At 49.0% G+C, this 27937-nt stretch overlaps 1 protein-coding gene and 1 long non-coding RNA gene across 5 annotated transcripts in view; one reads left to right on the top strand and one right to left on the bottom strand.

The window, feature by feature from the left end:
* Positions 1–543: 543 nt before the first annotated feature.
* Positions 544–23068, top strand: LOC141735848 (uncharacterized). 3 transcript variants are annotated; one of them, XR_012584846.1, is made up of 3 exons: positions 544–14694; positions 16310–16554; positions 22828–23068. It is a non-coding gene; the product is annotated as an uncharacterized LOC141735848 (long non-coding RNA). The 3 variants fall into 3 exon arrangements; XR_012584848.1 differs by lacking the exon at positions 22828–23068 and adding an exon at positions 18993–19821; XR_012584847.1 differs by lacking the exon at positions 22828–23068 and having other exon boundaries at positions 544–12304; positions 14478–14694; positions 16310–18903.
* SVEP1 (sushi, von Willebrand factor type A, EGF and pentraxin domain containing 1) overlaps positions 21237–27937 on the bottom strand; it is a 132599-nt gene continuing 125898 nt past the window's right edge. For both annotated transcript variants that reach the window (XM_074569193.1, XM_074569194.1), the window contains 2 exons: positions 25790–25883; positions 21237–23811 (listed from right to left, as the gene is read on the bottom strand). In XM_074569193.1, the coding sequence (XP_074425294.1) occupies positions 23781–23811; positions 25790–25883 (125 nt within the window). In that variant the 3' untranslated portion in view covers positions 21237–23780. The remainder of the gene's footprint in view (positions 23812–25789; positions 25884–27937) is intronic.

The raw sequence follows: 27937 nt of genomic DNA, 5'->3' as shown, positions 1-27937 counted from the left end.
ATGACTGTGGTGGGGTGTTCCTAAAGCTACCTAGTGAGACAGAGTCAGGAAGCTTCTTTAGACACCACATGCGCTGGGCTTGGTAAAGACGGAGGGTCCTTGCAGGTCTGTGGTGCTGGCAGTGATGGTTTTCTCTGTGAGCAACACACCTGGGCCCATACAAGGGCTTGTCCTGCTTTTGGCTGCAGGTGGGGGGCGATTATTGGTGAGGAAGAGAGGAAAGTCTGAGCCAAACCTCTTGGAGCAAATCGCCCCCAGGTTTTGGGGAACTTCAGAGTTTGCTCCTGAATCCAGATGCTGCATTTCACCCTGCATTTCCCTTTATCTAACCCCGTAGCCCCAGAAATGGCCACGCTTCTCCTGAGCGCCCAGGGTTTGGGGTTTGGCCTGAGTTGCTCTGAGGGCTGACCTGGACTGGGGTGGCTTGCACAGCCAGTGCGATGAGTAATAACCCTGTCTGCCTCTGCCTGGATCTGGGGCACCACGTGAGGGTTCCTGCTGCTGCTGGGGTGCGGGTCACAGCACAGGGCCTACCCCCTTTCACCCCCAGAGCAGTCTGGGCAGCCAGGGATGCTCTCTGGGGCCAAAGCTGATTACAACAGCTGGACTCCCCTCTCCTACCCTCTTCCTGGTGAGGGGGAACCACTCATGGCCTTCCCAGCTCAATGCAGGTTGATGGACAGCAAGGAAAAAAAAAGCGTTTGCCCCATCAGCTTCCTCTTCTGCTGCTTTAAATACTGCAGAGGAGCCCACAGCTCTTGTCTTGACCTGCCTGGCAGCAAAGAGCAGCCGCAGGAGGAAAGTCCCCATAGCTCCCAAGAAATCAGAGATTTCCCCAGAAAATGGAACTCCCTTCACCTAATCCCACCTTTTGTCTGTTCCTTACTGTGCATCAGCAGATCTCTGCCTGATCCTGCAGCAGCAGATGAACACGGTGCAGCACAGCACCTAGCATCACAAGGTGCTCCCAGGGGCCTGGGTTGTCTACCCGGTGCCCTCCACCTCCTGTGAGGTGAGCAGACCCCAAACCTCCCCCCCAGCTACCAGCTGCTTGGAGAAGACCCTCCTTCTTTGCGGAGGTGTAACACAGCGCAGCGACATCCAGGGACAGAGAGAGGAGGATGAAGCAGTTTTATCTTTTCCCTCTGGAGGACCCATTTTAGGTAACTTCACCTCTCCAGCATGCCATAGCACCATGTGCCCTGGGTCATCCTCTTAAGAAGAGATGGAGGTTATTTTTGAAAGTGTGCGTGCTTTCCCCTCATCCCCCTCCCCCAAATTTTTAAACCCTTTGAACATTACAGTAGATTGCTGCAAATGGCCAAACCACCCAGAGGGACTTGGTTCACAGGAGATATTTCCAGTCTGGGCATTGCTTTAATTGCTCTGCTGAAAGCCCATCGTTGCGCTTTGAAGCAGGGCTGGAAAAATATCCATTAGTGGCATTCTCAGCCTAACTGATGGTTGTTTTACTATTTTGTAGAATTAGTTGTCTTTATTGCAGCTGGTTATTAACCCTGGAGAGCTGGGACTCTGCTTGGCTTTCATCCTAAGCAGCAAGAGCAGTGTCTGGCTAATGCCCTGAGACTGATGGGTTGGGGATCTCAGTCCCTGTGGGCTGGTGCCCGTAGAGGGTCTCTGCTGGGTGCCTCCCCGCTGCAGTTCAGCTCTCTGCTCCTGGGGCAGAAGCCAGCAGGTCATTCTGAGTCAGCAACATTTATGTTCACTGGGAAACGAGTACCACCTGTGGTGGGGAAAACAGATGCTAAAAGCCGATGTAGCTCCTCGGCTAAGGATGGCTGGCAAACACACACTAGGTAAACAAAATACTGGCCTGGGAAGAATTGAATAGTCTGTAGTTAGGGACGCAGACATCCTCCCACATCCATCTCCCTTTCTACACTTGAGCACACAAATCCGCAAGCCCTGCCAGTGTAGATACAGTCCTGGCCATCATCACAGCCATCACTTTACTTCCGACAAGCCTTGGTGAAACTTTATCCCCTGCGATGTGATACCACCTCAAAACAGTCCCGTAGCCTGGATCACAAGACTCCAGCCCCGACAGTGATGTGCCCGTTGCTGTGGGGACGAGCGCGTGCTTTCACCCCACGCCTTGTAGCTGTGCACAGGTGAACGGCAAAGCAGGGAAAACGCAAACGAAGCGCATTATGAGGAAGGATCGTATGACAGTATGTGATGGGAGAAGGTTCATAAAAGTTTGCTTAGGAAAATCCATGCTGCTCAGTCTTAGATGTTCAGGACATGCACGAGTGCTGCCGATGTGTCGGTGTTGCCCACGTGCCCTCGATGGGCAATGGAGCCTGCTGGGCGCTGGTCCAGGGTGTGCAGGATGGGTCCCCAGCCTCTGCCTGCTTTCCACACTGCTAACCCCAGGGTTTGGTAAGTCTGCTTTGGGAACTTGCTGTATTTGCAGGCTTAGTTTTCTTTTACCAAGCAGTAGCATAATCCTAGGGTAATGGCCCAGATCTAAAAAAAGGCGCCCTGGCACAAAATCTTCTGTGCTAGCTGGGCTTTGCAAAATCCCAGGCAACTGGCTGTGATCGTACCCCACTTTTATACCGTCTCAGCTTTATTGTCAGTGCAATGGCTCTCCTCCTTTGTCGCTGAGCGAGATCAGAAAGAGGGCTTGTGTAAATGCACAGGAATGGTGTGCAGCACACACCCATCCACCAGGCAGTCAGTGTGCTCCCAACAGCCTTCTTGAACCCAGCAATCCGCACAACTACCAAGTTTTTTCTGCTTAAGTCATTCAGTATCAGCAGAGTTAAGAGATAGTCAAGGTATGTGATTTTATCGGATGACTCAGAAGTGGGAGTGTTTATTCCTTTCAAGCATGTTTACATCATCCTGACTCAGCAAAACAAGTCCAGTTCAACATATTTTTTTTTCTCCTTGTTTAGCAAGTTTCCTGGGGATGTTTGTTTTAATGAGGACCCCATGCTCCAACTCCTGACGCTTATGCTCAGCAAAGCTCCTGCTGCAGGCGAGGCACTTTGTTCAGGCGTCGACGCCAAAAAACAAGTCCTAGTTTGAGAACGGGACTTGGCACAGGGTTTTTGGGTGCAGATCCTCCTTGCACCAGTGGTACATGCCCTGTGTGGCACTTAGGTGTGCCTCCACACGTGTCTGTCCATGTATGCAGCGCGTGGTGGTGTGTGCCACAAATACCACCGTACCAACACCACAGGAAAACCCTGGAGCTGGGATGTTGGACCGAACAAAGCTTTTTTCAGTGGTCACAGCTGGTCATCAGTTACCAGCAGAAAGAATTTCTCACCCGTGGTGAGACATTTCTTTTTCCTTTACTTAAAAGGCTCCTTGATAACAATCTGTTCATTATTTGCTTCTTCCCCTGCCAGGTCAATCATAAATTATTCATACCATTTTTACATTGTGACCCACCCGGCATGTAGGTCAGGATCAGTGAAATAAGAGGTGATGAGATACCAGAGGAGCTTGTGTCAACCATGGGAAAGTACAGACCTGCAGGGAAATAAGGCTGATCTTTCTTCCCCTTGTTCTGGGTTTGGTTGTTTTTAACAGCACTGAAATCTCTTGTGACCAGCAGCCCAAGAAGTCAGCTCAGGTATTAAAGAAGCCCTTTTCTGAGGGCTTTAGGGTAAAAGGTTGGCAGTGCTGACACACGCATTTGTAGTGCGTCCTGCAGCCCCTCTGATTTTGGGGACGGGGCGCACCCTGCCAGGGCTCTCACACCAGGGGACAACCTGCCCCGTCTGCTGGGAGCTGGCTGCACCTGAGGCTGGGCAGGGAAAACTCCATGTTTCTTGGATGGACTTTTTTTCTAGAGTTCCTGCAACCGCAAGAGAGATGTCCTGAAGCCTCTGGGGTTTTGGCACTGGCCTTTCTGCGTCGCAGGGTCTCGTTCACACCACAGTAAGGTGTACCCCCGAACACCCCCCTCAGGCCTGGGACGCGGGGCTGCGAGGTCTCCAGGTGTGGGGCGCTGTTTTCTGACGAATTACAGGCTCAGGAGGTATGAGGCTCTTCAGCTGGGGATCTTTCCACGTCCTCATCTGACCACACACATGCATCTGTGTGCATGTGCGCATACGTATATGTATGTATGGGTGCGCACATGTAATCACGGGACAAATTTAAAAGAGAAAATGTAAAACTAAGCACGGTGCTGGCTGGAGAGAGGCCAGGAAGGGCTTTTTAGACTCCAGCATCTCCTCTAGCACTGCATCGGTGTAAATGGGCTTCCTCATCTGGAAATCCAATTTGATTGCAACAGGGAAAGAAAATGGCATTTACAAACTGAATCCAGTAGAAGACAAATGGAAAGCTGTGGTCATTAGCAACGAGTGCAGAGCCAGAGTTAGAAAAGCCTGCTCTTTGATTAAGGCTGCTGAACACATGGACAAAATCTCTGGCAAGCAGCATTTGAACAATCAGAAAGACTCCTTAAATGAGGAGTCACACAGTGATGGGGCAGTTCTGAGTGGAAAAGAGCTAAAGGATGGAAAACTGCTAACTCTTACTCAGAAGGCTGAGGTGCTCAGTCAGTATTTTTGTTTATACTTGGCTCTTTGGTGTGTTCTTCAGCAAGAAACAAATATATTCCATGCTGTCACTCACTAGTGGTATTAAATAGGGGAATACTAAAGGCAAACAGAGACTGGGCATGAGATTATTTTTGCTAGAAAACAGCTTCTGGCTTCTCCGTCTCCAGGGTTCCTAGAAAGATGCTGAAAAACAGGGAGGTTTCAAAGGGAGCTGTAAGAGTGACTTGATGTCTGCAGCAATCCTTTATCCAAGGTAGGAGCACAGAAATGGCCATACTGAGCCAGACCAGAGGTCCAGCTGCCCTATTGCCAGTGGTGGCCAGGGATGGTTGCAGACAGGGACATGCAATGGTGCCTCAGCAGGTCAGGATGGGACCGTGCTGGTGCTGGGACTGGGGGTGGGGTTGCAGTTACGGGTATTTCTGGGGGTTTCTGTAGATCTGTAGGGCTGTTGTTGCAGTTGCATGGCAGCTGTGGAAATAATCCTTTCATTGCTCAGCTGGATTAGCTATTGCTGTACAGCCATCATCCAGGAAAAGGCTGGATTCCTGGTACAGCCTAGCCAGCTGTGGGGTGGATCACGCACAGGGACCTCTCCCTGTCAGTGTAGGGCCAGCTCTTCCCTCACCACAAGGCTGCAGCACCAAAGGTTTTAGGTGAATGCTAATTTATTACCCCAAGCCTTCAAGATCCCACAGATGTGGGGTCTATACAGGATGGTCCACATGAGTCTGCAGACAGCAAACCCACTGGTGACCACCTGCCTGAAATTCACTTCATGGTAGAGACTTGAAAGACCTGTATTAAAAAAATAAGAAATTAAAAAAATTAAAAAAATTATATATATATATAAAAATATATATATATAAAAAATAAAAAAAAATTAAAAAAATAAGAGATTAAAAAAATAAGAAAAACAAACAAACAAACAAACAAAAAAAGCAAGAAAACAAGGGAAATTAGCAAACACCAAGAAGGAGTCTATCTGAGTGGCAGAGAAGCTGAGCCCCTGGGACTTGGCTGCAGCAGTGGAGGTCCTAAGCCTGTGCTGCTGGGGTGGCCACACGCTGCTCTGCTCGCATCGGAGCTCCCACTGCACAGCACTGGGCAGGTTGAGTTAGCCCAAATGTGCAGCTCCAGCCGTGGCCTCATGTTAGGAAAGAAATAGCTGTCCTGCCCCATGGAGTGGAGTCCTCTCTTCTGCAGGAGTTTTTCTGCACGGGGTTTTGGTGGGTGAGTACCCCCTGGCTTGGGAGCTGCATCGCAGCAGCTGATGACACCCGAGGTCTGCTGCTTTCTTCTTTCTAAACTCTGCTTGCCATTTTTGCATCTGTCGAAGGCAACTGATCCCTGCAAAGGGCATCACTTTTCATTGCCTTCAGGCCAGCTCTGGGTACCAGTGGCCATATGCATTAGGGGGAGTCTGCAGGAGAGCAGTGCCCAGTTTCATCCTTGCGGATGATCCTGTCTACTTTTGGCAGGGGAGCAGTGGTCCAGCAGGGGTGGGTGGTGATGCTGGAGCTCCCCATAACGCTAGGCCTGTTGTGGAGTGGAGGTGCCCAGCACCTTTGCTGTTGGTAGAAATATTTAATTTATACCTTCTTGGCATTTTATGTTTAAGGTGTGGTGGCCCTTGCTGAGATGCTGGCGGGGAGGCAAGGTCATCCCACCCATGCAATGAGGAGGGAAGGTGCCACACATGAAAATCAGCAAGCAAAATAATGTCTTTTCATGATATAATCACAAAACACAGCATTGTACAGGTGATCAAACTGGGCATTGGGCAAACAGGGCATGTGACCAAAAGAAAAGGTGAAACTCACGATTTGAGATGATTTTCAGGAGCATCCCCTTTTTCTCAGGCAACACTCTGCAAATTAAAACTCTCCAAGCTAAAGCCAAGATGGTGAACATTTCTCATCACCTTCCTGTCATCCCTATTCACCTGCAGTTCTTGCTGTTTGCTACCAAAAATATTTAAAAAGGCAAGCCCTTTCCTCTTCTCTTGTACAAACCTCACTTTGTACTATCTTTGAAAATACTTGATGGTGCAAGAAAGAGTCACCATCACCCACAGTTACACCATCACTATATTTTCATGTAGTTACCTGAATAGGTCTCCCTAATGTAGCAACGCACCTTTATCCTTCAATGACAAATTCTTTGTAAACCTGGGTCACCTTACCCTACTTGTATAGGCACAACAAGGCACTGCCTTTGTATAAGTAGAACCAAGTTCTGTGAATCTCTGTTATTTTACAGATGACTGGGTTTCGGAGATGTGCTTCTGCTGTGCGTGCCCCTGAGCAAACCCTTTTTCTGGCAGACTGGTTCACCAAATTGGAAGTCCCAGGGCTGAGTTTTCAGGACAGGGCCAGCTGAGAGCACATCCCACCCGTGCCATGCAGCCACTTGGATTAAGTCCTTGTTGCTGGATTTAAACAAGACCGTGCAGTTGATTTGGCTGGCGGGGAGTGACTGCTGGTCGGCATCTCACAGAATGATAGAACGGTTTGGGTTGGAAGGGACATTAAAGACCACCTAGTTCCAACCCCCCTGCCATGGGCAGGGACACCTCCCACCAGACCAGGTTGCTCAAAGCCCCATCCAGCCTGGCCTTGAACACCTCCAGGGATGGGGCAGCCACAACTTCCCTGGGCAACCTGTTCCAGTGTCTCACCACCCTCACAGTGAAAAATTTCTTCCTGATATCTAATCTAAATCTCCCCTCTTTCAGTTTGAAACCCTTACCCCTCATCCTATCACTACACTCACACAGAATCACAGAATGGTAGGGTTAGAAGGGACCTCTGGAGATCATCTAGTCCAACCCCCTGCCAGAGCAGGGTCACCCAGAGCAGGTTGCATGGAAACGTGTCCAGGTGGGTTTGGAATGTCTCCAGAGTTGGAGACTCCACCACCTCTCTGGGCAGCCTGTGCCAGGGCTCTGCCACCCTCAAAGGAAAGAAGTTCCTCCTCATGTTTAGGTGGAACTTCCTATGCTCAAGTTTGTGCCCTTTACCTCTTGTCCTGTCCCCGGGCACCACTGAAAAGAGCCTGGCCCCATCCTCCTGACACCCACCCTGTAAGTATTTATAAGTGTTGATAAGATCCCCCCTCAGCCGTCTTTTTTCCAGCCTGAAGAGACCCAAATCCCTCAGCCTTTCTTCATAAGAGAGGTGTTCCAGTCCCCAAATCATCTTGGTAGCCCTTTGCTGCACCCTCTCCAGCAGTTCCCTGTCCTTCTTGAACCAGGGAGCCCAGAACTGGACACAGTACTCCAGGTGTGGCCTCACCAGGGCAGAGTAGAGGGTGAGGATGACCTCCCTCCACCTGCTGGCCACTCCCTGATCAAGAGTCCCTCCCCAGCTTTCCTGTAGGCCCCCTCTAGGTACTGGAAGACCGCTATAAGGTCTCCCCGGAGCCTTCTCTTCTCCAGTCTAATCTCTCAGAAAACACTGTCCAGCTTTTGACCATCACTGGTTTCAAATGTGTCTCTCAAATTTTGAAGTCCTCTGCTGATACGTGCTGGCCACTGAGAGGGTTAGAACTTGTGGCTCTCAATTAAATTTGTCAACTCTGTGCATGCTGCAGGGCTTGAGCTGGTTTTGGGAACCAAAAAGCAAAACCATCTGGGGGCCCGCTGTCTCCTACCTCTGCCGAAGGCTGCCCCTGCCATGGGGGGCTGCCTTTTGGTGCACAGAGCTAGTCCTGGCGCTCGGCTGGTCTGGTCGGGGACCTTTGGAGCAGGAGCGGAATGATGGTGCCGGCGGGTGGAATCTCGCCACATGGGATGTGTGCTGTGTGGAGGAAAAACGTGGGGTGCAGCCTGGGGGGCCTTGGGGTGAGTGCTGCCTTCCCAGGAGCTGCCCGCGGCCGGGCAGGCTGGGGATGATGCTCTGCATGTTTTAAAAGAAACAAAGCTGCAGCTTCCCAGGTGGGTGGCCTTGATGGCGCAGCATCTCTCCGCATGCAGGGGGTGTTTCGGGTAGACTTCAGCAGTGACCAGCCATCACGATCAGCCCAAACAGCCGGCTCAGACCAGAGCCCCAGGCAGCACAGGAGATGAATTTGCCTTGCATTTTAAAACCGTTTCCTTTGAAGGATGAGTGGCTCGAAAAATGCGGCTTGATGGGGACAGACTTTTAAAATGAGGCACAGAGTTATTTTTTTAATACTGCTTTTTTACTAACAACAGGTCCAGAAGCTCAGATAACAGCTTCAGGAAGAGCTTTATCAGGTAAAAAAGCCGAGCTATTTTACAGCCCACAGCTTTTCCGTTGCTTTGACATGTCACTTGTGTTTGTAAGGAGCACTGCCAGACTTTTCACTCGCAGGAGGAACTGTGCCAAAGCCCCTTGAAATGGGCAGGTGCTGGGTTCGTCAAGATGCATCCCAGCCCTCACCTGCAGCCTGAGCTTTGAGGATGGACCTCCCTTCCTCTGGTGGTGGGGAGTCTGAGGGAAAAGCATCCTCTGAAGGTCTTGGGTGGATGATGGGCATTTAGGGTCCCACAACCTTTCCATGCCAGTGCTGCCCTTTGTCAGGAAAAGAAGAAAACAGAGTCTGATGGGTACCTGCTGCCACTATCAGTTTTTATCTGGTAATTGCTGCTTTAGGGTGAAGGATCTTAAAAATGTGTGTATACCGGGTTCAGCCTGATGCTTGGCCAGCCCCGTCTGATGGAGACAGTACTGGAAGGGGGTTGGGCCCATCCTGGCTTGAGGGGTCTTAAACCACCTTTTTGTCTGGAGTGCTCATGGCCAGGGTTCTGGTGATATCCAGGGCGAGAGGAGGCCGAGGACACAGCATTTGGGGTGAAAAACAGGTTCAGATAAGGATATTCAAGATGGCAAGTAAAAATCACTGTCAGCTGGGGCCAGCACACTTGGCTGGGGCTAGCACTTGTTCTTCAATGAATTAGAGGATGTTAAGGGAAAAATAGGAAAACAGTGCTACACTGGTGGGATGGGTTGACCTTGGCTGGCTGCTGGGTGCCCACCAAGCCGCTCTATCACTCCCCTCCTCAGCTGGACAGGGGAGAGAAAACAGGATGAAAGGCTCATGGGTCAAGAGAAGGACAGGGAGATCACTCAGAAATTACTGTCACGGGCAAACCAGCCTCAGCTTGTGGAACTTGATTTAATTTATTGCCAGTCAAAAGTCAGTGTAGGATAATGACAAATAGGAACAAACCTTAAAACACCTTCCTCCCACTCCTCCCCTCTTCCTGGGCTCGACTGCACTCCCCATTTCTCTGCCTCCTCCCCCTGAATGGCACAGGGGTACGGGGAATGGAGACTGTGGTCAGTTCCTCACACGTTGTCTCTGCCACCCTTTCCTCCTCAGGGGGAGGACTCCTCACACCCTTCCCCTGGTCCAGCGTGGGGTCTCTCCCACAGGAGACAGTCCTCCAGGAACTTCTCCAACATGAGTCCTTCCCGTGGTACTTCATGAACTGCTCCAGAGTGGGTCCTTTCCAGAGGGTGCAGTCCTCCAGGAATAGAGTGCTCTAGCATGGATCCCCCATGGGGTCACAAGTCCTGACAGCAAACCTTCTCCAGTGTGGGCTCCTGTCTCCAGGGGCCCCTAGGTCCTGCCAGGAGCCTGCTCCAGCGTGGGCTCTCCACAGGATCACAGTCTCCTTTGGGCATCCACCTGCTCTGGTGTGGGGTCCTCCATGTTCTGCAGGTGGATATCTGCTCCACCATGGACCCCCATGGGCTGCAGGGGGACAGCCTACCTCACCACGGTCTTCACCACGGGCTGCAGGGGAATCTCTGCTCTGGTGCCTTGAGCACCTTCTCCCCCTCCTTCTCCACTGACCTTGGTGTCTGCAGAGCTGTTTCTCTCATATATTCTCACTCCTCTCTCTGGCTGCAGTTGCTGTTGTGCAGCTGTTTTTCCCCCCTCTTAACTACATTATCCCAGAGGTGCTACCAGTATCGCTGGTGGGAGCGTTGGTAAATTAGTGCCTCTTCCGAAACACACCTATTTGGTGAAGACTAAGGTCTGTGTCTCACAGCACCCTCTCCTTGCAGCATTGTCAGTGAAAGGCATAAGGTTGGCACAAGTGAAGCCAAGCCCCTGAACCTCCCTCTGGATTACCTCATTTGCAGTGGGCTGTTTTATTCAAGCAGGGGGCAAATGAGCAGAAATGGGGGGGAAGAAGCAGCTGAAACATCTCTGGAGTTTGCAACCTGCGCCTTCACGCAAGCAGAGTTTGCCTTCTATAGCAAAATGTATGTTTGAGGTATAGGAACAGGCATTCCTCTTCTGAGGCTGTTGCATTGCGGAATGCCTCGGGCAGACACAAAACTTAAATTTGTGCTTTCTGTGCTATTTAGGGGTTCATGTGCATGCCAAGAAAAGACCAGTTTGTTGCTACTCATTACCATAGAGAAAGCAATTTCTAGGAAATGCGTGGAAGCTCTTTCTGTTTCTTTTCTGTATTTTTTAATCTTTAATACGTGCATGGTTCCAGTACCACAGCCCAAGCAGATGCACTGCCAGTCCCAGTCAATACAGTGGTAGCCTCCTGTGAGAGACAAAGTGAAAAAAAAGGCATCAACTGTTGGCACTGGAAGGGCCAAACTGGTTAATGCTGTATTTGCATCAGTCTTCATTTTGAGGTGCAGGCTCAAAAATAACACCTATTTTTGAGGTAGGTGTTACAATAAACAGCAACAGCGAGCAGCGAGATCTCAGCCGAGAGGAGGAGAGGAGGAACCCACAGCTGTCAGACATTTACAGGCTGTCATGGCCTGACAAAATCAATCTTCAAACAGCGCAAGACATGGCTCAGTCAATCCCAGAACTATTTGTAATTACTACTGAAAATTTGTGGAGGGCAGGTAACGTACCAGAAGACTCCAGAAGTGCATCACGGCACCCGCACAGCAATCATGACAGATCGTACTACATCAGCCTGGTTTTCTCCTGTAATGAGGTAAGAGGGGATGCTGACACGCAGGAGGACATTTGGCACATCGCTTGTCTCTGCCAAGGCTTTTGACACCTTCTCCTGTGCAGTTCTCCACAGCATGGTTTGAATGACATTACTAGAAGGTGCAGACTTTGTTGGATGATTGCATCTGGTGCCAATGGCCTGTGGCCACATTGCAGAGATACTTCAGGCAAGGTTTAGGGTTGTTTGGGGTTTGTTGTTGTTGTGGGTTTTTTTTGTCAATCTGGTCCCACTTGGTATTTTTGTAATTGACCTGAATGGTGGACTGTGGCATGTGATTCTGAGCTCTGCAGCTGACGTTAAACTGGGAGGCACTGCCCTGGAGCACATGTGTAGGACTTAAAATTACTTTGGCAAACTGGAAAAATGATTTGGAAAATAAAAGGGATTGCTCTGAAAACTGGAAAAGGAGAGGCGCAAACACTTGTTTGTGCAAACAATACCTTTGCATCCTTGCAGCATGTCTGGGAAACTTCTTTCCCGTCTGATGGCTGACAAGCTGCTCCTGGGCACAAGGAGTTGAAAAGGACAAAGATAAAACCCACCCTTATCAGCACAGGATGTGAAAAAATGGTATCTCGTACTGCTCACACCTGCTAGCTGGAAGTGGCGCGGAGGTGGTCTGGAGGTGGTCGGGGGCCAGGGGCATGAGGGTGTCTGTTGGGGGTGTGCAGCTGTGACAAGAGAAGACACAAGAACACCTTTGGATGTCAAGTCCTCAGGCGCCGAGTGGACCTGAGACCATCCAATGCTGGCGAGCTGGCCTTGGAGATGCTTGGACTTGGAGGTAAGCACTGGGGAGGGGAAGAGCAGAGATGGTTCCCTTCTCCCCGCCTCCTTCTCTCTCCTCCTTCCTTTCCCCTCCCCTTGCTTCTGTGCAATTAAGACAAACAGGAACAAAAACACGCTCGGGGACCATGAGCAGATGTGATAAAGAGGAGGAACATAGCAAACATAGATTATTTTGGAAGGCATGGGACCCCTGCCATCCTCCTTCCCACAGAGATCAGCGCACTGCGGGGGGACCATGGGACTGGGGGCTGCACCGTGCAGGAGCACCGAGGCTTTTCAGTGTAAAAGGCTCCTGGGTACGGCAGAAAAAAATAGCAGAAAGTCAAAAAGTGTGTTTACAGCTGCTTTTGAGGACCGGATGGCACATCCAACGCAGGGCTCGTGTGCTCTGGGCATGGCAGCTGTGGAGGGACGCCAGCACCGCAGGCATTGCTGGGGCAGCAGGAGGGGTGGAGCTGCCGACCGGGAGCATGGGTCAGGCTTTAGTCCTCAGCTGGGGCTCTGCTGCCGTCGGAGAAAAGTCTTTTCCCTAGTGCAAGACCCCAGGAGACCCACGCTTTGGTGTGGGTCTGTCCATGCCTGCTCAGCAAAGCTGGCTTGTGTCCAATGTCTGCATGGAAACTGCTGGGGGACGAAGGGTTCGCCCAGGCACACACCATGAGCCCGTAGCGGGGCTGGCAGGAGGCTCCTGAGCCCTGGTCCGGCTCGCTGGGCCGCGTTAACTGCCTCGAACGGCAGCTGCTGAAGCATTTTGTGGGGACCCAGAGCTGCTGATACAACACATAAAAAATCTCTTTCTGTACGCGGTTGCCAGATCTCATGGGGAAGGAAAAGCAGAAGCAGAATAAAGGAAGGGACTAAAAAGACAGAAAAGCTGTGTGAGATGTTACCAAGACAAGGAGAATTGTACACCTCAGGGACACGCAGCACTGAGGAAGCCAAACCGTGCCTTGGCCATCCCCTTCTCGGCTGCGAGGGCGGTTCAGCCGTGGCATGGACAGATGGAGGCAGGGGACAGGACAGGAGACAGACGGGAAGGGGATGCTGCTGGAAATGGCAGGGCACAGGCAGCAGTTTTGGGCTCCCAGGAGAGTCGCTGCCCTCCTGCGAGACTGAAGGCAGAGCCCAGGAATACGAGCAGCTCGTGGGAGCATTTTGTTTGGACATACAATCAACCAGATCGCATCAAATCCTGGCTGAAACATCACAGGGTTGGCAGGGCAACGGAGCCATCTTCATCTGACTCCCGGCCAAGCTGCAGCAGCGAGCACTTGCTTTGCTCATGTGGTGAAAGCACTCCTTCCTCCCAGAGGAGACTTTGATGGAAGAACCTTGAGAGTAGCCTGTTCTAGGAAAAAAACAGCAGCTGGATGTCAGACCATTTTCACCAAGGCCAGAGCAAAAATCCTTCAGAAAAGGACCCTCAAAGGACTGTTTTAGCCCAGTAGCAAAGCTCCTTTTGGCCCAGGAGGACTCAGCCCAGCCCTGATGTCTCTCTTTTGGCCTCTCTGGTGCCAGCCGCTGGGGCTGCAGGCACGGGACGTTTTGCCAGATGCCCTCGAGATGCTGCTTTGCTGGTACCCACCCCAAAACTGCAAGCAATGGGCTTTCATGGGGGGAGATGATGCAACCTGCTGTGACTGCAGCCCGGTAGCTCTCCGGGGGGCCTGATCGAAAACGTGTGAGCCCCGCTTTCAGGGGCAGGGCAGAGGAGCCTGCTGTTGGGCCCCTCTCTTCTCTGCACTGGTGTGGGAGCAGAGCATTGCTCGGTGGGGATTCAGGGTCCGAACCCCCACCAAAAACTTCCACGAGCAAGGTGGGGGCTCCTCTGTTGCGGGGCTGCCAGGCTGGGCTGGGTCAGAAGCTGTGCCAGCAGGCAAAACACAGGCTACTGGGACCCCCATCAGACGGGTATGGGTTTGTGTGGCTATGAGGAATGGCAGCAGAAAAGCCTTTTTTCATGCTGGCCACTGTTTCTGTCTCGGGGTGGGCAGGGCAGGGTGAGGGCAGCTGGTACCCACATGCCTCCTCCCAGCCAGCAGGAATATGCCAGGTCTGACCTGGAGCTTTCCAGACAAACCTGAACATCGTGAAACAAACTTCTGATGCAACTGGCTTCCTTTGAGGTTGTTTTTTTCCTCCCTTTTTTCCCCCCTCTATTCTAATAGGTGCCGTCTTCAGCAGCGGATATGCAGTTGCAGTACTTCCCATCTGGCTGCATCAGTCTCGCAAGCTGACCTAGTGGGCTAACGAGCTACTGAACCTGAAGTCCTGACACTTTATAGAAACTTTGCAAAGTCCAAGCAGCTAAGAGCCTGTCCTGGCTGTCAGTCTGCAGGGCTGTCCAAGGGGAAGGTCTCTGCGTGCACTTGCAAAAAGGGAATGGTAAGCCTGAAAACCCAAACCCACTGCATCCCAAGACTCATTTTTTTTACACATTGCAGATCTCTTCTATTTCTCCCTTTTCTCTCAGATATTTGCTGCTTTTATGGTCCTGGTGATCCCCTATGTGATCAAACATGAGGGTTTCTTGCATACTCCCGTCTGCCTTTGAGGCAGAGGGCACCCAGGTAGTGGTGACATGTGGGACTTTTCTCTGGCATCCTCAGACACCCCACCCCACTTCTGAGAGGCCCAGCAGCTGTCAGGTGCAAGCTCTGCTTGGCAGGCATGGCCAGGCAGCAATAACAGCTTGGGAGAAGAGCTGGAAAGTCCCAGCTCCAGCCCAGACTGTATCTGTCCATCTCCAGCGCATGGCTGGGCAGATTACTCAGTGCCTGTGCTTTAGTTTCCCCATCTTTGCAGATGACATCAGCACCAGCAAGCCTTGCTGTGGAAGTTAATTACACATGGCCGTGGTCTACAAACAGGCCAAGCTCAATCCCGACTGCAGAGGATCTGACCGGTGATGCCTGGGGCAGCAGCCTGGCATCGCAGCGAGCGATGTCCATGCGTCATGTTGGCAGCAGAAGAGTGTCCAACCAACCCAGCTGCAGCAACACGCCGGCGTGGGCAGTGACAGAGAGAGGTGGCAGTATCCGTCCCACCAACCCACCACATCTCGGCAGTGGTGGCAGAGGAGCCGGAGTTCCTGGCACCCCTGTGTAAAAGCCCAGGCTGCTGCCCCGGCAGCCAGCGCTGCCTTTGAGTGTGGGGGGACCGTGGAGTTCTGTAGTCCCAGCATGGGACACCAGCATGCCACACAGGATGTAGCATTGCTCTTGGAGGCCAGCCCTGGGTTTTGACGTGACAGCTGTGTGTTAGTTTGAGAGATGGAGGGCGCTGCAGCAGAGGGACAGCAGCTTTGTTGGCCAGGGCTCTTGACTTTCCCCACTCCATCAGGTGGTCTGCTCGGACTCCCGCTTGCCCCGCTCCCCCCAGCTGTGTGTCTGCGTGGCACTCACTTTTGGCCCTCTCAACCTCTCCACGAGGCTGGTTGCACATAAGCACTATGGGGATATGCACCCCGAATGCAGGCCCTCTGAGGCAGCCGAGACAACACGGTGGGCATTGCCTCTCCCCATGGCTGCCCCTGGAAGGGATCTTAGCGTGGGGCAGAGCCAGGCAAGGCTGCCATGGGTCTGAGTCAGTGCTTTGCAGCCCTGAAGATGCCTGCCTGCCTCACCGTGCCTGCACGGGCAGGGCCAACTACACCTCCCACCAACAGACTTTCGCTGTTTTTACATTAGAAGAGGTCACTTTAGCCATGGGCAGCTGATCTGCATCGTCCCCTGCAGCCCACGGCCCATCCATCCCTCGCAACAGAGCTGGGGGACGTGGAGCCAGCATTAATCTCTGGGCTTCCCCAGGGATGGAGACACCGCATCTCTGTGTGGATGGGGGAGGTATAAAAACAGCTCATGTGATGGGGAGTACCAGCCATGAAGGCTTTCTCTTAGCAGAGATGTTCTGGATTAAGTGATGCCCAAGTCCGATGGAAATTTTTGGGGTGTTGGACAATGTGGAAAATCCAGTTGTGCTCTTTGTTGTCCTTCGACAGGTATTCACCCTGGCTGTTATTTCCTGCTCTATCCCACTGATGCCTCAGATAGATCCTGATCCTCGGTTTGATTTGCATTTCATTAAACTCCACAGAAGGGCCTTCGCCCAACTCCGAACATCGATTGCCAGGATATCTGCAGCTGCTTTTGGGTCCAAAGGCACCCACCAGTGATGAGAAGAGGGCCGAAGGAGATGGTGCACCCAACCACGTCTCAAACGTGACAGAGTTCTGAGCTTTTTTGTGTAAGATTGGGAGCCTGAGTCTGGCGGTGGTGACGGAGAGCTCTTGTGCAAGCCTGCAGCTTCACTTTTGCTGCTCAGCTTTTATCTCTATTGCCCTAAGGCCCAATTATGGATTTTCTTGGAAATGTAGGTGGAGGGACATGGCTCCTTCTTCTAATCCTCGGTGCTTAAGTGTTTGATGGTTTCCAAAGCACCAGTGTCAGTGTAGCCTGAGTCACGCATCCCCAGGCAGACTGTCTGCATTCTTTGCTACTTTTGCATCTTCTCATGAATACCCTGAAAGACTTAAAAAACCTCAGTAGCTTCCTGAAAGCAGAAATACAACAAACCTGTTGGAGTGAGCTTTCTGGACTGCACAGCGTGTTTATCATGCTGTATCAGGTCTAGTTTTACATTAACTGAAAGGATGAAGTCCAGGATTTTCTCAGAGGGAGCCCAGCCCACTGGTATCCTGAAAAGTCCATATGCTTTTTGGTGCAATGGGATATCTGCTCTACTCATCTTCAGTCCTGTTTTTTTATATATCCCTAGAGCCACACTCAGCCACTCCTCTCTGAAGCGTCCTCAGACATGGTATTTGTACACGGCAGCCACTTGTGTCTGGCTTACGTAGTCCTGCCAGGGATGAAATCAGGAGCACCCCATACTTTCAGAACATTTAGGTTGCAAAATCACACTCCAAGCAGGAGGGAAATGCTAGAGCCAAGGCTCCCAGCAGGAGCCGGCTCTCCCAGTTGTGCTGTGCAGTGCGATCCTCGGTGGCACCACCAGGATCTGCTCCCCCCGCCTGGCTGTATTTATCTTCCTTTATTTATCTGCTCTTTCGGAGCCTCGTGCCTCCAGCCCTTGGGACGTTCCTCCTCCCATGGGGACACCAGCTGCCAGAAGCCACTTGCCTCATGTGCCAGCACACGCAGGAACGGCAGCAACATCATCTCACTGGTGCAGGCCGGAGAGAAATCATAACGTTGCTGGCACCAAAACAGAGATAAACCAACCACCACTCGGGCTCTGTTGCTGCACCGCCGCTGCGCTGTGGGCTCGCCTGTGTTTTACTCTCCTCTCTCCTGCCAGCGTTGCGTCTTCCCAAGCAGGAAAACCCCACCCGGTGTGGGTGGGAATAGCCAGGACACTGGATGCCTTCACACCTCCCTCCCTCCCCAGGGGCACATTCATTTTGGCTTTTTTGCTCAGGAAGCACTGACTTGTCATTTCTAACTTTAATTTCACCTTGTTTCCCCTTAATGTGATTATCCTTCCTTTATATCATTTATTCCCACAGGTGCTTACAGCACCTCCCTGCTTATTACCAGCAGGATTAATTAATAAGCTGTTTATCCCTTACCCCAGATTGTTAACCAAGCTATTTAGTAAAATCAAACCAGACATCTGGCCTAGCAATACCTGACTGGGCAGCCACCTCTTTTATCAGCTTGCTTTATTCAGCTGACGGCAAATATCCAATGCCAGGCACTTAGCAGCCATCTCAACTGTGTCTGCAGGGCAGGCACAGCTTTCGTATTTATCATAATCCCATAATGACTAAGGCTGCAGTCCAGAAAAATGCTTAAGCTTGTTTTTAACTGCATAGGTGCAGGTAAGTACCCTTAATAGATGTATGACATGGCCATATATCTAAGTGCTTTCTGAACTGCAGCTTTATTGAGGTTTCCGGTCTTGTCACACCACACGGACTCCCATTTTGACATCCCTTTTTCCCAGCATGGAAAAAGGGCATTGGCAGGATGCTCCCCTTACCAGAATTCCTGAAATGCCCTGTGATGGGTCTGGAGATGCGCCCAGGCTCTCCCTGGAGCAGAGCTGCGAGGCTGACCCTGTTCGACTGCAGGCGTTTTTGCCCCTTCCCCACGCTTGAGGGTGGGAAATGGCCCCTCGTGGGCTCCCATGGCTGGTGCTTCGCTGGACACTTCTTCTCCTGGGGCAGACAGGCAGCAGCAGAGCCAGGACAAGGTCATGGTTTTGGGTTTTGCAGAGGGTGCTGTGAACCTGCCTGGCAAATGCAAGGGCCAGTCCCCACCTCAAGCAACTGCAAGCACAGGCTGTGCCTGTCAAAGGAGAGGCATGGGCATGGAGCCCAAGAGGAAGGGATGGCAAGGCAAGGCAGCAGCAGCCGGAGGAGAGCTCGGCTGCCTGCCGCGCAAGCCCTGCCAGCCCTGCCTGCACTCGCACTCACACAGCTCGGCCGCCTCCCCCCCAGCCAGCAAGGCTGCTGGTTTCACATCCAATGGTTTCACATCACTTCTGAGTTAGCCACCACAATCATGACGCTCCTCTTCCCACAGCGATGGAAGTACAACAGCCAGGATATTGAAAAGCAAAGCAAAATAAACGGACCGTGCAGAGGAAGCGGGTGGGAGGGGAAAGGAGGGGAAAGAATGAGTAAGAGCCAGCAGCAAAAGCCCTGCTTTTTTTTGCAGGGCAGGGATGGAGCAGGGAGTGGTGACTGCAGCACTTATTCTCTGCCACCTGGCTGCAGAAGGACAGGCTCGTTTCCTGAGACTGCTGGGATAAGGCACAGCAAAATCGTCATCCAGGAGAGAAGAGTGCTGGGCGGAGGCGCAGGATTGGTCCTCACCGTGCTCCTGGCCTGCTAGATGGTGCAGCCCAGGAGCATCAGTGCCCCAGTGTGCCCCTCCCCAGCAGCCTCCTTTTCTGGCCTTTGCAGCCATGCAGAAGTGGTGCTGGCCTGGGCTGGCCAACATTTTCATAGCCTCAAAGTGTCGGGAGATAAAAAGGAGGCTCGAGTTTCCAGGATGATCTGCTTGGCAGCTCTTGCCTATAAACAAGCTGAAGGAGGAAGATTTACATTCAGCAAAGAGACTAGACTGGGAAGATTAAGGTTAGTGCTGGTCCACATACACTACCAACGAGGTGTATGGATGATAACTGCAGAAGGCCTACTATTAATAATGATGATGATCATGCTCAAATCTCATCTGTCTGCTTTCACCAGCAGCACCTTGGTGGAGAAGGGTGGGCTTATCTTGCCCATAAAATGGGAAGACTTGAAGTGGCTTTCTTATAGAAGTATAGAATCATAGAATGATTTGGGTTGGAAGGGACCTTAAAGATCATCTAGTTCCAACCTCCCTGCCATGGGCTGGGACACCTCCCACTAGACCAGATTGCTCAAAGCCCCATCCAACCCAGTCTTGAACACTGCCAAGCATGGGGCCTGCCACTGGCTGGGAGAAACTCAAGTGTCCTATCCACCAGGCCATGCATGGTGCTTCTTGTAGCACAAGGTGGTCATGCTGGTCCATCCACCTGAGTGACATGTGGCGGGATGGACCAAAGAACCATGTCAATCAGCTTGTGAAGAGCATCAGCTTTTACAGTGCTTCGAGGTCAGCATTGAGAGGTGGCAAGCACGCAGATCTTGATATTGGCAGGCACTAGCAACATGTCAGTCTAGAAAGCAAGGGTAATGGAAATGCAGCCCTGGTCCTGGGAGAGGAGCTCACTGTGAATGGGCCGGATATGTGAAGATGTGCTCTGCTTCATGTGCGTGAGTGGAAATAACCTTAGAGAAAAAGATCAATAATGATGCTGCATATTCCACCTGGCCTGCTTCTGGGTACTGCAATGCCTGTCTCTCACTGCTGGAAATGTGTGGTCAGGGCATGTTCTCCCAGAAAAGCATCTGCAGTGCAGTAAAAGCAGCACGGATCCTTCCCGCAGTGAGGATCCACACTGCTCTATGACAAGTCTGAGATGTGCAAACTGTTCCTGCGCTGAGATGCAAAAGAGATCGCTGCGCAAACTGTCCTCTAGGTAAAAAGGTAACTCCTCACGGTAACATCTGCTGGCACACACGAACCCCCGAGACCAGAGCTGACACTCGTGCTTTTCCCACTGTACTTCCACAAGCACAGAGACATGGGTGTCTACAGCACGCACAACGTCCAAGTCCACGCGCAAAGGCAGCCCAGCTGTTCCTGCTCCGGATTATTACCAGTATTAGAGGATTGCAAATTTGAGATGTAAAATTGCATCTTTTCTATCAGATGCACATGAAATGTCAAGGCTTCATTAACAGCACAGTCTGCAACCTCACATCACCTTTTGGGGTGGTGATTTAGGGGGAGGCTTTGAAGCACTGACGACTTTTTGCACTTCAGTCTCTCCACTTACACCTATGTATGAAAACATTGAAAGGCTTACCAACATTACCTTCAAAAATGCCACACTCTAAATCTTTTGACTGCTATGTCATATATGCTACTTGTTTGGAGGAGTGGTGCTTGAGTTGCAAAGCTTGCTTTCTGCTATAGTACATTTTTTACATTTTGTCTCCATGGCTTTAAAAATTCCAGTACTAGTGCAGAATGAAACAAGCTGTATCACCATCTGGTAGTGGAGTAGTGAGTGAAGCAGTTTTAATGCATCTGTTTATGCCAGTGGTAAATTTGGCCCTTATAAATTTTAAAATATGCTCCAACAGAAAGGATTTTAAAAATTAGGTGCTAACTGCATTTTTATCTGAGGATCAAACCTGGACTAATCCAGCAGATCCTTTTAAGATTACTGGCAATTATTGTGTCTTTTCCTTTGAGTGGAGTTCCATCTCCCTAAGACTCGGGCTTTGCCAGCAAGTCCTAAAGGGTAGGTTGATATTTCTATTGTGAGGCATTAAGAAAAGTGCAGTGTTGCCTCTGTATGGGTACTAAAGAGGGTGCAACTTTATTTACAGTGTAAAGTGCATCACACAGAAGTCGTTCAAAACACACAACAAGCAGTGACATAAATGACAATACAGTACTGGGTAGGGAGGGGAAAGTGTTCCAGCAAGTATCAAAACATCATCAACAGCACTAATGTAACAGCCTCTAGTTTCAGCTACTCTGTCCTACCACCACATCTCCTTATGAAATGTGTTGACTGGCTTGATCCCAGGACTCCATGTACTAGTCACCAGTGTGACACTGGACTGCTGAAAGCCATCCTGCAGCCCCGAAGTCTCCAACAATGTCCTGCCAGTTCTAAGCATTGTCCTCACCGCCGCTGTTCTGCTCTGGAGAACACCAGGGCAGAGTCAGCGCACACACCAGAGAAGCACACTGGAAAAGGGACCAAAACATGAGAGTGACATATAAATAAAGATCTGCTTTTCTCACCCATGCACTCTTTTGCTTGAGAAGTCCTGTGTTGCTCACTGCACCTTCCATTCAGATGTCGTTACGGCAGCAAGGAGGTCAAGGAACAAAGTGCCTACAAATGGTGGTGACTCTGGGTTGAAATCCAGACATTATTTACTGAACACTAACTTCAGTCAAAGCTGTAAACATCGATGGCTGTGGAGCTAGCTGGGAGACAGAAGATTGTTGCTACGTGCTAGCAGAGTCCATTACAAAAAGAAGATTGTGGGAGCTGAAACGACAACTCTTCAGCTGGTTGCAGCTCCCACTGGGAAGGAATCTACATTCACATTAATCTGATCCCCTAATGACTCCTATTCTTTACCTATCAGTTTTTCTTTTAATTGGATGAAAGCTCTTACTGGCTCACAACTGTGCTTGTTTCCTTCTTCCCCGTTTCTGGTCTTGGGTAACGGCCATCAGTTATGTGTCAGTATTTACTAGTGCCCTATTACTGTAACTGTTAGCTCATTTTGGTGTCATATCACTTTCCTGTGTCCGAGTTCATGCATTCATAAAAGGAAGGTTAATCTATAAAGGAGGGAGAGGTGGGGCAGGATGTGCACACTCTAAATCCGGAGGGTAACTAAGCAGGAATGCTACAGAAGGTAAAATTTATTTCTGCTTCTTCTTTCCCAGTGCTGACTGCAAGTCATGCTCTTCTATTATTACTGGGAAAAATGGAGTTTCTGATCAATGACTCTTAGGTTCTCACTCTAACATCTTCTTTCATAGATCAGACTTTTTGGTAACCAACAATAATTACCAAACATCTGACCTCAAAAAATGCATGTGATTTCCACCTTGTAATTCCACCACCCTGCTTAACCATAGGGAAATCTTAGCATCTCAGTTCATTAGAGCATGACTTAACGATGGCACTCAGGTGTGTGTTATCCTCAGATGCAATGGGATCAACAGAGAAAGAGGTATCTGACAGCATGTGTACTCTCAGTATTTCTCACTCAGCCGCGTACTTCTGCCTGTGTGTGTACTCAAGAGAGGCCTTTTCCAGTTCTCTGAGAGTTCTGCATAACATAAATACAACCTTTCTGTAAGCACATAGCAAAGTTTCACCTGTAAACATAACCAGTGTCTTCTCTTTCCATTTCAGGGGCAGTGAAACTCTGGGACCCACACCCCATGTATCAAAAGCATTCACCTGGCAGACAGCGGCTAGACATGTATTTCATCATTTACACAGGAAGGAGATATTGGTTGCAGGCAGGTGGTTTGTCCCATGGCAAGTGGGAAGCGCAAGTTTCAGTGGTCCTCCTGCTTCCCACTGCTGGATCCTGGATTATCCAGTTTTAGAGCTACACCTGAACTGCCCCTAAGCCAAAAAAGCCTCAAAGGCTCTTGTTGGCTAGACTTGGTCCATCTTTCTCTGAATGACATGATGTTCTCTCATCTTTTTTGACTATTTTACCAATAAATCTCAGGTAAAATTCATGCTGATGCCTTCCACTAAGTCACTCTCCAATTATGTTAATGTCACATAATATACATTACAGAATCTTCTTCTTATGCCCACCAGAAACTGTGGTTACAACATGGACTTTATCACATGTACTTCCAATTTACATCAAAATGAGTTCAGAAATAGGCCCAATGCAAAGTTTAGCGGCTCAGTTAGCCTTGCGTAACTATTCTTTACTGTTGAGTCGCTGGACTCAGTTACGCTTTGGCTGATGGTAAGCAGAATTGCCACATCCTGTTTAACCATGGTTGGCAGTATAGTATGGTTTAATTAGCTGACAGTATGTAAGAAATGGGAGGGACCTCACTCTACACAACCACTTCCTCAGTGGACAGTAGGAATCTTTATGTGTATGTGTGTATGGTGTGTGTAGCAGCATATATTTGATAATACTTTTGTAAATGAGAAATACAGATGAATTTCTTTAAAAATGGAAAGGCATAGTAAAAAATGTACCACAAAATAAAATACAAAACAAGGGAGCTGAGGGGGAAGGGAAGCAATGGATTTGATTTACGACGCATTAGATTCCAAGTCCTGGTGCCTAGGCTGAAGAAATATCTGAAGGTAGAACTGCTGCTCTGATGTTAAAAGGGATAGAATCCAGTCTTCCGTTTCCTGCATCAAAAAAGCCAAACAAAATAAAATCAGTGCTGTACTGAACATACCAAACAAGATCAACAGTGAGGCACGAGAAGATGGTGTCTGCAGGTACACTGGGGATTAGAGTGCCACAGCTCAAGATGGCATATTGACAGGGAAAAGAGTGGACGTGGGGAATAGAGAGATCTGGCATTTAATACAAGTCATGACCCATCACAGAGTGGCTTGGAGCTAATCTTGCCCTGGATGCTGACAAAACCTTTTGGCCCTTTCAGCTTCCCCTTATAAGTCACACCCAGTTAACCTGCAACAGCGTATCTTTGATATCATGGCATTTACTCCTGCTTTGCTTGTATTGAGTCCTCAGCGCAGCATCATAACCCATAAAGAGCCACTGGCAGCTGAGGGCAAACCTTAACAAAATACGAAGCAGATCTTAGTGCTTGTTTCTGTCTCTTCTCCTCCACTGACTGCCCCAGTTCTGGGTGTAAAACTTCCTCTCAAACAGCTTTTGAAGGGATGAACTGCTGGACTGCCAGCCTCTCAGACTTGATCCATGCTCTCTCAGACTTCACAGTGCAGCACTTGGACAAAAAAAAAAACCGAAACAAGAAGGAAACAAGAAGAGTCCAGAGTCCAGTTTGGCAATAGCCTGAAACTTTTCTTTGCCTCAGTGATAAACTCCATATTTTTTGGCTGCTACGTCCACTGGATTTCGGCTTCTCTGCTTCATGTCCTGAATGGAAATACTATCAGACTTTTTATGTGTAGCTTACATTCTAAAGCTTGATACTGTTTGTTGGCAGTACATTTAAGTTGCTTCACTTAGGCATATATAATCACAGATGACAAATGAAAACTATTTGTTTTGGACAATGTGATTTCTCAAACAAGCACCTTTTCTATAGCTTTAAGATAAACAGCATCTCAGAGAGTCAGGGAGGAATTTCTGTCACTCCCTGTCCAGAAAGAAGAATAGAAAAAATGTACAATGTCTTTGTCTGTATCCTGAATAAAAATATTAATATTCAGCTGTTATTTATTTACCTCTCCAAGATAATGTGCAATGTGTTCAGTAGGAGCCTGTGTGAGCTGAGGTATAAATATTTTTGCTAGCATGTTTTCATGGCCCTCATTAATATTCCATGCAGGGAGCAGGAGGACTCATGCTGCATCCTGACCACAACGATATCATTGCCATCCCACCACCCTTCCCTGTTCAGGGCTGTAAATGGCTCTTAATGGCAGTGTAAAATAAAACATCTTTCCAAAGAAAAACTGGGTCCTGTTCAGACTGACCTCGAAGCTAAACACCCAAACTTCACAAGTTAACTTTAAAAAACAAAGCCAGTCTGCTATTGGCCCCATTAGACACGAATCAGCAAACCCAAACACAAGTACTGTTAAAACTCTCTAAAAGAGAGCACATGTGAACCAGACCTAAGCCCAGCCCTTGAGCCTCTTGATACAGGGACTCCACTGCCAGGTGGCTTGAACTGGGACTTGACTCAGAGACACTGTGTTGTACTCTTTAAATGATTACATCACCCAACACTAGGTGTAAGAAGAGCTATTATTTATAACATCTGTTGCATGGCTCTAGTCTTGAACTTGGACCGAGCTGAGGTATATACAATTCAAAATGAACACTTGTACACAAGTTTCCAAATTTCCTTAAGAACATTCTGTATCAGACTATAACAAACATCTCAATTTCCACCATTAAAAACAAGGCTAAACCTTGCGGGTTTGCCTGTCTGCTTACATGTAAATGTACCACTTCCTGAGTTTTCTAGAAGTTTGGCAATCATTTTGCAGATTATTCTCTACGGTCTTTCCAGATTGCCCATAAATCAGGAGCCATCCGATGACGACTGATTTACAGGATCTAGAGATGCTCAAAATGCGCAAAATTAATTGCACATTCTTCAGATATAGAGTACAGTAGGGTGTGATTCAGCCTAGATATGGGACAGCCCTCGGCAACACTTACCTAGAGCAGTCATGTCCAGTCCATGATGAAGGACAATAGCATCGATTTGGTCGTATGCACTTCCCACCATTTAAGCAAGGCAACTGGCAAACAGCTGCGTACAGACACATACAGAGTTGCATTAATGAGCACACCCACAACAAGCGGATTAAGGAGCCAGGGCACTGAAAATCCAGCCTGCATTATTCTGTTAAGAACAGGCTACTCTCAAAACTACAACATTAAATAGCACCTGTGAGTCTGTTGTAAAAGATGGCTTGCTCTGGAAAGGGCAGCCTCAGAAGGACATCTCTGCTGAATGTGATTTGACACTCTCTGCTGCTTGTTGCTATTGCGCTTTTGCTGCAGCGTATGAGCTGCATGAAACAGCCAATGTATTATTTTATGTTGCTTTAAAAATTCTTTTCTTTTTGCCTCAAGTTGAGGCAAAAAAAAAGGAATGCAAGTGGAAGCAGGAGGAGGAAACAGGAGAGAAGAGTTAGAAGATCAACAGGAGAATAGGCCTTATTTCTAGGAAGAAAATGTGGGTTTATATGAAAGGAATGTGACAGCTAAAAAGCAGCCAGGACAAGCAGACACCAGATGTGGTAAAAAAGTACAGAATGAGGCAGCATAAACAGAGAAAGTTAAAGGTCAGAAAGCCGTTTACAGATCAACAGGAGGCACGTCAATGGCAACCTGCATGGAGACAAGGAAAGGAAGCAGAGAATGACAGTAGGTTCCTGAAAGACACTGGATAACCATAGGAGGTGTAAGTAGGCGGTACCAGGCATTTGAATTAGAGAACAAACACTAGCCTGCCTGACAGGGTCATGCTGGGCCAGCTGTGAAATGGCTGCATCTGCTTTTGGGTGACGGCCTAGCCCAAGGGTAGCAAGTAGCAAAACAAAAGTCAAGGCTTCAAGTCTTCCTAACAATTTTGAGACTGGAAGATAAAGCACCAAACAATTTAGAGAACACATTTAGAGACTCTCTTAATGAGGTACTTCGAACAGAGACATTTATATTGCAGGAAAGCTGAAAGACATGAAGTCTTTTAAGCAGATAATGCCGTATCTAGAGGAAAGACCTAAAGATACCAGTGAGGACAAATGCTGAGTAATATTTTTGCAAGAAATATCCATATGGAAACACTGATTAAAATGGAATTACAGGAAATGGAAATAAGTAACCACAGGAATGTGAAAGGAGATGGAAAAACACTACTATGATTCCTCTGGGCCAAACATGAACAAATAATGGCAGGTGATTATAGACATGGACCATCCCTGTGCAATTAAGTGCACCAAGTTTGTGACATTGAAAATTACTTCTGATTCTGGAATGAAACATCTTTAGCTCTCACTTTATGCACATACTTATTCCTGTGAGACCAGCAGTTAATCCAAATATTTCTCATTTCACTTTGGTCTATCATGGCAAAAGGTCAAGACCAGTAAGTAAAATGAGAAGCGGTTTAGTAACTTCATAAGCAGTGGTTACGAGCTTCTATGAATGGGCTTTGACACAGAGAGAGCTGCTCACTGGTATTTTTTATTCACCTACCAAAAAGCAAGTCAGCCTGAACAGATTTGAGTTGCTAGCCCAAAAGTGCAAAAGGCATCTATTCTCCTCAATGACCTATACTGTTAGAGCTGTAAAGTTTGCGAAATATGAGAGGAAATGATGCATTATGTGCTACGCAATTGTCCCTTCAGAAAACAGTAGTTCTCAGTTAAAATGTTCACTCCAGAATTTCAATTTGCTGAAGGATGGTTGGGTTTGCTGCTTATCCTGCAGACTCATTATTCTTATCAGTTGAACAAATAATATGAACATTTGTTAACAAAAGCATGACTTCCTCCTCCAGTTCACCCAATCAGTCACTCCAAAATCTTGTAGGAAGGCAAAATCAGGCTTTCATGTTAAGGCCCTGTTAACAATCAGTTAAGGTGCACCCGGACAATAAAAATACAGTGAACTGCACAAAAATTTTTAAAAATAGTTAACATTCATTAGTGATTGAGATTTAATAACAACTGAAAGACATTTCAACAATCACTCAATTGCTATGAGTTTTACAGGCTATTTCCACAGGGACAAGCCTTTCAAAAACTGACATTTGTTTAGCCTTGGTCTGGAACCATATATCCCAAACTTGGGTTCAAA

This window comes from Larus michahellis, chromosome Z (genome assembly GCF_964199755.1).
Source record: "Larus michahellis chromosome Z, bLarMic1.1, whole genome shotgun sequence".
In the NCBI taxonomy this organism is placed as follows: Eukaryota; Metazoa; Chordata; class Aves; order Charadriiformes; family Laridae; genus Larus; species Larus michahellis.
The sequence above is the reverse complement of the archived record's forward strand: the minus strand, read 5'-3'. Positions and strand labels throughout refer to the sequence as shown.